General features: G+C 43.6%; 1 protein-coding gene across 1 annotated transcript; it reads right to left on the reverse strand.

The window, feature by feature from the left end:
* Nucleotides 1-423: 423 nt before the first annotated feature.
* LOC141632541 (uncharacterized) lies at nt 424-4,541 on the reverse strand. Its single transcript, XM_074445081.1, has 4 exons — nt 3,719-4,541; nt 2,867-3,054; nt 1,601-2,782; nt 424-903 (listed from the first exon to the last, which is right to left on the reverse strand). Exons 1-4 carry the CDS (start codon nt 4,539-4,541, stop codon nt 424-426), a joined length of 2,673 nt encoding a protein of 890 aa, XP_074301182.1.
* Nucleotides 4,542-10,354: the final 5,813 nt, after the last annotated feature.

Consider the following 10,354-nt stretch of genomic DNA (forward strand, 5'->3'; position numbering starts at 1 on the left):
CACGCCTTCTGTAATGAATACAGGCTCTGCCAGATTAGTTTGCATTTTATTCACTTGGCTTATTTGAAAAAATAAAAGGAGTTCTATACTTAAAACATTCAAAGTGGTTTTACAACTTAAAATTTGTTAGAATTAAAATATGAACAAGGTCATTTTAGAACCGTAAATGTTGAATTCGAAATAACGTTTAGAACCAGAAAAACATTCAGAATCAGAGGATATTCAGATCCAGAAAAATATTTAGGAATAGAAAAATACTTTAGGAGTAGGAAAATATTTTAGAGCCAGAAAAATATTTGGAGACATAAAAATACTTAGAGACAAAAATTATTCAGGGCCAGAAAATATGTAAGGCAATATCTAGTACCCGGGCCGAGTCAGATCTGGTAGGCTGAGTACCCAGTTGTTGACCGTGCTGGTGACTTAAGTGAAATATTTTTTCAAGTGGGTGATATTCCAGGATCTGGGAACCATTTGCCCTTCCAAAGTCATGAGTCGGTAAGCTCCATTTCCAACTGCGCTCTCTACTTGGTATGGCCCCTCCCAGTTGTAGGCGAATTTTCCTGCTTGCTGGTTCTTGGTATTCTGGAAGACTTTTCTCAGGACCAGATCCCCCACCTGCAGGGTTCTTACCTTCACATTCTTGTTATAGCTTCTAGCCACAGTCTGTCGGTAGGAAGCCATCCTGATCTGGGCGCTGGTTCTGAGTTTATCTACCGTGTCCAGATTGCTTGTCATTTCTACTTGATTCCTATCTTCTGTTATGTATCCATATCTGTGGGTTGGGACCCTAACTTCGGATGGGATGACTGCTTCTGCTCCGAACACCAGGCTGAAGGGAGTTTGTCCCGTTGCAACCTTTGGTGTGGTTACGTCGACCCGAGAGAACCAGAGGTAGCTCTTCTGCCCATTTGCCCCCAATCTCCTCCAGTTTCTTTTTCAAGTTTTCAACGATAATCTTATTGCTGGATTCAGCTTGTCCGTTGGACTGGGGGTTCCTGAGAGTATATTTCTGCAACGAGATATTCCACCTAGCACAAAAAGCTTCTGTCTTATTTCCAATGAATTGGGACCCATTATCACATATAATCTCAGATGGAATGCCAAACCTGCATATGATATTGCGTTTAATGAAAGATATCACTTGGGTTTCTGTAACCTGGGAGAACGACTCTGCTTCTATCCATTTTGAGAAGTAGTCCGTCATGGCGAGCATATAGACTTTGTTTCCTGGTGCTCTGAGTAGTGGTCCCACTATGTCCATTCCCCACTTCATGAAGGGTCATGGTGAGATAACCTGGTGTAGAGGCTCTGCTGGCTGGTGGCTAACGTGGGCGTGCCTCTGACAAGCGTCACATCTTTTTGCGAATTCCATGGCATCTTTGCGCATTGTGGGCCAGAAGTATCCCTGCCTCAGTGCCTTGTTGTACAGGCTCCTGCCCCCTGCATGGTTTCCACATTCTCCACTGTGGAGAGCATGCAATACAGCCTGAGACTCTTCCTGATCCAGGCATCTGAGGTAGGGTCCAACGAGGGATTTCATGAATAAAACATCATCAATTAGTATGAATCTGGATGCTCTCATTCTGAAGCTCCTTACCTCCTTTTTATCTGCTGGCAAGATATCATTCTGCAGCCAGTCTATGTATGGTTTCCTCCAGTCTGGAGTATTTTCTCCATTGCTGGTGCTGCACACCATTTCTGCTTCTTGCTGAGATTTTAGTGTTACTGGCTCCAGCACGTGGACAATTGGTATTGTGGAGATAGTTCCTGCCTTGAAGGTTGCCCCGAGGGTGGCTAGTGCGTCTGCTTCTGCATTCTGGCCCTTGGGGATTTGCTTGATGTTGAACGTGACAAATCCGATTTTCAGCTCCTTTGCTACGTCTAGATATGCCATCATCCTGGGATCTCTGGCCTCATAGCAATCATTAACATGGTTAACTATAAGCTTAGAATCACTGCAAACCTGAAGGTGTCTGATTTTCAGATCCAGAGCCAGCTTCAGACCCAGGATCAGTGCCTCATATTCAGCTTCGTTGTTTGTGGCTTTGAATTCACATCGTTCGGCCTGGACTATGAGGTCTCCCTGGGGTGATTTGAGGACCAGTCCTACTCTTGCTCCTTTGGCGTTGGAGGTTCCGTCCACATGTAGCTCCCATACTTGCTCTCCTTTATCTTCTTCCAGATTCAGAATATCCTGCTCGGCCTGGGTCTGGAGTGCTGGGCAGAAGTCAGACACAAATTCTGCCAGAGCCTGAGACTTTATGGTTGTACGGGGTTCAAACTTCAAATTGTAACCGCTCAAGTGCACGGACCATTTAGCCATTCTTCCTGACAATTCTGGTTTTCTCATGATAGTTTTAAGAGGATAATTAGTTATCACAGAAATTGTATGAGACTCGAAGTAGGGACGAAATTTATGGGATGCAGTAACTAGTGCAAGGACAAGTTTTTCTAGTGACGTGTACCTGGTCTCTGCCGGAAGTAGAGACTTACTGATGTAATATACTGGATGCTGTGATCCTTCCTGCTCTCGTACTAGTACTGCACTGACTGTTGGTTCTCCTGGCTCTGGCTTCGACATGAGAGGTGGGGTGCTGAGATAACGCTTCAGCTCCTGAAATGCTTTCTCGTGATCATCCGTCCACTCAAATCTTTGGCTCTTTCTGAGTACATCATAAAATAGTCTGCATCTGTCCGAGGATCTGGATATGAATCTGCTCAAGGCTGCCACTCTTCCAGTCAGGCGCTGGACGTCTTTCGGTTTCTGTGGTGACTTCAGCTGCAGAATTGCTCTGATTTATTCGGTGCTGGCCTCTATCCCCCTCTGGGTCACCATATACCCCATGAATTTTCCACTGGATACTTCAAAGGTACACTTCATAGGATTCAGCTTCATTTGGTATTTTATGAGGGTATTGAAAGTTTCTGCCAGGTGCTGGTGGTGCTGTGAAGCATGCTTCGATTTGACGACCATATCGTCTATGTATACTTCCATAGTTTGGCCTATTTGCTCTTTAAACAACATGTTTACCAGCCTCTGATAGGTAGATCCTGCATTTTTCAGTCCAAAAGGCATGACATTATAACAAAGAGATACCTCGCTCGGATCTGAATGCTGTCTTTTCCTGGTCACTAGGGTGCATCTTTATCTGGTTATATCCGCTCCAGGCATCCAGGAATGTCAGCATCTCGTGCCCTACAATGGCATCCACCATGGCATCTATGTGTGGTAGCGGAAATGGATCCTTTGGGCAAGCTTTATTTAAATCCGTAAAATCGACGCAGACCCTCCACTTGCCATTCTTCTTCGGAACCACCACCACATTAGACAACCATTATGGATACTTTAGCTCTCGAATTTTTCCTACAGCAAGCAGGTTATCTACCTCTTTGTTTATGACCTGGTTCCTTTCAGAAGCAAATTTTCTTCTTTTTCACGCACGGGTTTATAGCTTGGATCCACACTTAGCTTGTGAGTTATCACACTTGGGTCTATCCCTATCATATCATTATGTGACCAAGCAAAGCAGTCTATGTTAGTTCTCAATAACCGAACGAGTTCTTCACGAATTTTACCTGTACATTCAGATCCAATAAGAACAGATTCGTTACGGATGCAACAAGGCGTCCAGATGACTTCATCCAAATCTCTGCTGATGAGGCTCAATGTACTCGTCCTGGATGCGCTGGCTCTGTAATTGCTATGCGGGCGAACCGGTTTTTGGCTTCAGAGCCACCTTGTAACAATCCTTAGCTTCTTCCTGGTCCCCACGTATCTCTTGCACCCCCCAAGGTGTTGGAAACTTCAGGCATTGGTGGTACGTTGAGGGAATTGCTTTCATCTCGTGGATACAGGGTCTGCCAAGGATTACATTGTAAGTAGAGGGTCCATCAATAACCAGATACCTTACCTGTTTGTTTACACCCCCGGCGTAGGTTGGGATGATGATTTCTCCTAGGGAGTGCTTTGTTTCGCCACTGAAACCAACCAAGGGTATTGCCTTCTTTGCTAAATCTTTTTTGGTGAATCCCATTCCTTTGAGTGTCTCCATCATGATCAAGTTGACGGAGCTTCCGGTATCCACCAGGATCTTTTTCACCTTGCAATTTCCTATGGGAAGCGTGATGATTAGGGCATCATGGTGCTGTTCTGGAGCAGACCCTGCGTCTGTTTCGTCAAAGGTGACTGATGGAAAATTCTGGTGGTTAGTCCTGCAGGAGTTTTCTGGTCTGTCTCCTTTAGTTCTGGTTGCATGTCTCTTAGCTGCTGAATAGGTCAGCCCACACAACTCCGATCCACATGTAATAACATTCACAGTTCTAGTGCAATGAGGAGGAGGGGAGGGCAGAACCTGATCTGCTGAGTTTACTCTCGTTGTGTTTCTGGGTAGGAGATGATCCAGGTTTCCTTGGTCATAGTGGAATTTGAATTCCTTTCTGAGGGAGTGGCATTCATCGGTGTTGTGGGTGTTGCTGCTGTGGAACTCGCACTTCTTGCCTGTGTCCCCGTCGGGGTTTCCTTCGGAAGTTTTGGCCATCGACTCTGCGTCCCGGCTCCTTCAAGGCTTTGAGTAGTCTGCCGCAAGATTGGTGGTAAAACCATACTCACTTACTTTCGAGAGGCGATCGCGCCGCTCTTTCCTTCGAAATTTCCAGATACTTTATTCACGCTCCTGCTGTAGGGTTTGGGTCTTTCACTCTTTTTCTCTACTGGAGCTTTTCTGGATACTGGGTCTGAATTGTAAGTGCCTCTTACGGGTGCAGCGTCTTCCTCCAGCCTCATGACAGCAATTGCCTTTGATTGTACCTCCTCAAAAGTAGTGCATGGATGCATGGTCAGGTCCTTGTATAGCTGTGAATCCTGGTGCAATCCTCGGCGGAAGGCTTGTATAGCGGTTGCTATATCGCACCTCGGAATTGATACTTTCTCCTTGTTGAACCTGTTCAAGTAATCACGGGTAGATTCCTCAAACCCTTGCACTATCCGGTAGAGGTCACTGGTCTGCTTCTCCGGCTTTCTGCTGCTGGCGAACTGCTGGTTGAAGGCATTGACCAGGTCGGCGAAGCTGGATATGCTTTTATTCAGTAGGCCGACGAACCACTGCAGGGCTGCTCCTGACAGTGTTGATCCGAAACCTTTGCACATACAAGCTTCCTTTAGAGATCCAGTTGCGGTTATCACCATCATTTTCTGCTTGTAGTGGTTGATATGGTCAAGTGGATCTGTGGTTCCGTCATAGAGTGTCATAGCTGGCGGCACACATCCTTTAGGAACACCGACTAGGGCTATATCATCCACGAAAGGTGAGTCTGCGTAGCTGTCTCTGGCTGCTTTCTCCAGCGGATGGGCTACGCCTGGTATCCTATACATCAGCTCCCTCAGCTCCTGGTATTGCTACTCCAGCGAATTACCTGCTCCTACAAGAGGGTTAGAAACAGGCGGAAAGGAACCAGCAGGTGTACCTCCTAGCCAGGGTGCTCCAGAAAATTGGCCTGGTGCTGGGTGACTGGTTACTGGTGTTGCACTGATTATGGATCCAGGTTGCCATCCTGGTGTCTGCTGTAATCCTCCGATCCAGGCTCCACTGGTGAACTGGTTGCAGGATGGAATTACTGCATTGAGGACAGGTCCAGATTGCCATCCTGGTGTCTGGTGTGCGGGGGTACCTGAAAAGGGTGGAAGGTCAGATCCTGATGGGGTGCTAAACAAAGCGTTACCTGTTGTCTGCTGCAGACTGGGTGGATTATCAAATGATAGGCATCCTAATCCTCTGGGCTCAATTGGTTCGCTGGATGTTATTCCTGCCAGGTCCAGTCTGGTGACTAGTTCTGATGGAATTGATCGACCCGACCCTCCACCGCTGGTTCTGGTAGGAGCCTCTGGCACTGATGCTGGCTTGGTCTGGACTGCTGTCACGATCTGAGCAATCAGGTTCTAGTTGTCCTTCCTCAAATCCTCAACGGCCCGACGCAGAGTGTCCATCCCCTGAATCATCACCTGCATCGGATCAAGCGCTGGAGATCCTCTGCTTCGGAGAACTTCTGCGCCTGAGCTTTCCTGTGTCGGGCTTCTAGATACGGCTTCACCTCTGCTGGGGCTGCTTTCCCTACTGGATTTGGACTGACTGGGTGCACCTGCTGCCTTTGGAATCTGCGGTGGCTTCTGAGGCTGGGGCATGGTTCTGGTCGACATACTGACTGGGATTATCTGGCTGGACGCTGGGGATGCACTGACTGATCCTGCGGATGCAGAAGTAAGTCCTGCTCCAGAAGACAGGGCTGACGTGCTCTGGCTGCTGGAGGGGTTCTGGCTGGTTCCAGACATGGTGACGGCTGGTTCGGTCTTGTGAGGTTTGGCTATAGAAAATGATCACTATGCCCCACGGTGGGCGCCAAATTGTTTTGGTAAAAATTTACCGATTACGAATTTATTGTGTTAGTGATAGTGAATATCCTAAATGCCAATTATGGTTTAAATGCGATGATAAGAACAACGAAAGAAAGACAAACGAAAAGAATGACACAAGAGATTTTTGGTGACGCGGAAAACCCGGTGTGGGAACAACCGCGGGGGGAGTCGGAATCCCGCCAACTTTGCACTATAATCGGTGTAAAATGCCCAAGTAAGGAAATACAAGTATATTATCGTTAGTGAAATATTGCTGGTCGTTGGTGGGATTTTTAGGAGGGAAGTGCTGCTTGATCTGAGCGTTGAATCCCCTTGTGTGCTGGTTTTCTCATCCTTATATAGTTGCTGGAATCGGACCTAGGGTTACTGAACTTCTCCCTGCTTCTGCTCCCGGAATCTCGGACTGTTACCATGAAGATAGGTAATAGTTGTTGAAAGAGTCCAAGCCCAATCTTCCCTTCCTTTTGTACGTGGGTTTCTTCCTTGGCCCATATTATATTGTGTTTGTTGCTTTTTGATCCCATGGTCCACGATGTGCCACCTCAGCGATCTCTCTCTCCTCTCATTCACCAATTACTGAGCGCCACGTTGTCACTCTTCTGCCACTTTTTCTGCCAGTAGAATAATGCCACGTCACAGGTGTTAAGTGGTATTTTTATCCATAACAAAGTATATGTGGTGTCCATCACATTCATATATTTTGGGTTAGTGGGTTTAAATTTCACGCATGACAAATGAATCCTCACGGTTTCGTTTAATGAGACATCATTATTGCTTCCGCTGTTCACGTCTTCCTTTTATGGTGAAATTAGACCACTAATATGAACGACTTTTGTAATTTTGTATATACTGCATATTGATAAATGGAATGTTGTAAAACAAAAAAATTCATGTTGGAAGGGCTGGCTATTTGTGCCATTAATTCTGCATACATGTGATGTTTGTTATCCAGGCTATCAAAGAAAACCGGTCCACTGATTTTTTTTTCCGGTCCGTTTTTCTTAAGACCATTGCTTTTGGTCTGAAATAAGACGGATAACATGTCATCATTTTACAATAAAATGTTGTTATTTTTTGATAACATGTTACCATTATTATTCACATCATTTTCAGGGTAAAAAATGACACCTCTAGTCATAACATTTTGTGAATTAATTGGTTACATTTTCTTAAAAAATGGCAACATTTTATCCGCCTGACAAATAAGACCAAAAGTGTCCGTCTGAAACAAGAATTTGTGTTTTTTTTATGTAATTGCATTAAACAGTGTGATTGCTAATATGTATACGACAAGTGAAAATAATGTGGTAATGCCTCTGTACATTAGTTTCCATTGCGTTAGTAACATTAAATATTGTAAAGTGTTAAGCGCATAATGAAAAATAAGTCGGTATATGATACATGTTAGAGTAATGAGTAAATTCATGTTATGAATTATCAACATATTATGATGATACATTTACCATTAAGTTTAAATGTTTATTTTGTATATCACATGTTAGTCACCAAAGTGGCCTTGTTATATTGCATTTAGACATTTAAAATAAAAGGTATTAATTGATCATGATTAAAAGAGATGTATAAATGACACTATAGTTCGATTGATCAATTATTTTTTGTCATCTATATTTGGGAGATCACCCAAAGGTGGATCACTAGATATAGTTGATAATATAAAAGGATTAATTATTCATAAATTGGGTATAATAGTGTGTATATCCAAAGATAGCATTCTTATTTGATTCTTGTGTGTTATAATTAATTATTAAAGTATATATTAACATCAATAATGGTTTTACTTGTATTTAAGTGTTGCCCAAAGGTTATTTAAATACATGTATGAAAGTTTATATGATTTTATTTGAATCTGTATGATAGTTTTTTCAAAGCACTAATAGATAAACGTGTATAAATGTTTGCAGCATCTCCAAACATGTTTGCATCTGCTGACTCTTTTGTAAAATTCAATGGGCTTAATTATGATGAGTGGGCCTTAAAGATCCTGTATACACTGGGTATAATGGCTTTGGACATTGCCATCCTGACAGATAAGGAACCAACAAAAATTACACCTGAGAGCTCCGAAGCCGAAAAGTGTCATTATCAGGCTTGGGAGAAATCTAACAGGTTGGGTTTACACCTCATGAGGATGACAATGGCTGATAACATTAAGCCCTCCATGCCTAAAACAGAGAAAGCAAGGGAATTCATGCTTAAAATAAAGGAGTGTTCACAGTCGGATTTAGCTGATAAGTCAATTGTTGGTAGTTTAATGAGTAAGTTGACTACTAAAAGGTTTGACTGGTCTCAACCGATTCATGATCATGTGACGCATATGTCTAACCTGGTAGCAAAGTTGAAGACTTTAGGAATGGACGTAAGTGACACTTTCTTGGTCCAATTCATCATTAACTCTCTACCTTAAGAGTTTGGCCAGTTTCAGGTGAACTATAACACCATTAAAGATAAATGGAACTATCAAGAGTTAAAAGCCATGCTTATACAAGAGGAAGGGAGATTAAAGAAGATGAAAGATAAAGTTGTTCATTTCTTGAGTCATGATGGTGCCAGCAGCAGCAAGGCCAAACCGAGTAAAAAGGGTAAGAATGGAAAGAAGGGAAAGTCTTTCTTTAAAGGACCTGAAAGTTCGATCCAGAAAGAGAAGAAGTGTCACTCTTGCAAGAAAACGGGACACTTTAAGAAGGATTGTCCTAAAAGGAAGGCATGGTTCAAAAAGAAAGGTAAACATTATAATATTGTTTGCTTTTAATCAAATCTTATAGAAGTACCTAATAACACTTGGTGGTTAGATTCTGGTGAAACTACTCATATTTCTCACATTAAACAGGGATATCATATGATCCAGCCCATAAGAGGAGCTGAACAGTTTGTATCCATGGCTAATAGGATGAAGGCACGCATTGAGGGCATTGGGACTTACAGATTAATCTTAGACACTGTGTGGACATGGCCCACTTGCGGGTCCGGTTCGATCTGCGGACGTGCAGCGGTCTTTTGAAAGCCACGCTCGGCGGCGTAAAAATGCTTTCGACCGGATCGTTTTGGATCGGTCGGTTTCGTCTCGGTAAGGGTCTCGAAACGATTAGAGATGTTAGGAGTCGCCACCAAGCATTTGTGGGATGCTTGGAACCTGTTTGAAATCCACTTTATACCTCGGTCAATTCGAAGCACAAAGCAACGTTTGACATAGGTACTAAAGATAAGGAAATCGTCCCTCTTTAGCATCCTATCTCTAGAATGACTCTCGTACGCCCTGTATAAGGTTGTCCACTATCCAAAGTTTCTGAGTAAGAGGTGAAGGTATGTATTGGGAAGCCCTTTAATCAGACACCCAATCCCGCCATGTAGCGCCTCTACTGATCGATCTTGGTTGGTTGAATGCAAAAGTAGATAAAACGGTTTAAATGCATAAATGCGCATCCAATAATTTAAACCTAACATGTGAGAGCTTTCTAAGTCGGTTGATTTAATCCAAGTATCAAGTATAAGATGTCGAGTTGGATTAATGGTTGATTTGCATGCAAGATGGAAATTAAACATCCATTTACCGTATTAGGTTTATGGTGCATAACGTGATCCATTTGTCTTAATGAAGCATTTTGCAAATATGATTTTGAATGCGCAAATAGTCGTCTGATCCGTCCTATATCTGGGCTAACCGGAGTCGAGATTGTCTTAGACTCGATCTTTGGATAGGAATGTGCCCCGCACTGGCAACATGAGGCGCGAGCACTCAGGCGGTCTGGGGTCTCCCCTGGTTTTGGAAATAAGAAAGAGGGGTCTGTTTAGGCGCTGGTCAACTAACGGTTGTATGCCGTGTTCTGACCTTCTGAAAAACGTTTATAAAACGTATTGAGAAATGGGTATTTGACCCGATTTGGTTTGAAAGAGTCGTTTAGACCGCATTTGTTGATTCGAGGA

The sequence above is a fragment of the Silene latifolia genome, chromosome Y, assembly GCF_048544455.1.
Source record: "Silene latifolia isolate original U9 population chromosome Y, ASM4854445v1, whole genome shotgun sequence".
In the NCBI taxonomy this organism is placed as follows: Eukaryota; Viridiplantae; Streptophyta; class Magnoliopsida; order Caryophyllales; family Caryophyllaceae; genus Silene; species Silene latifolia.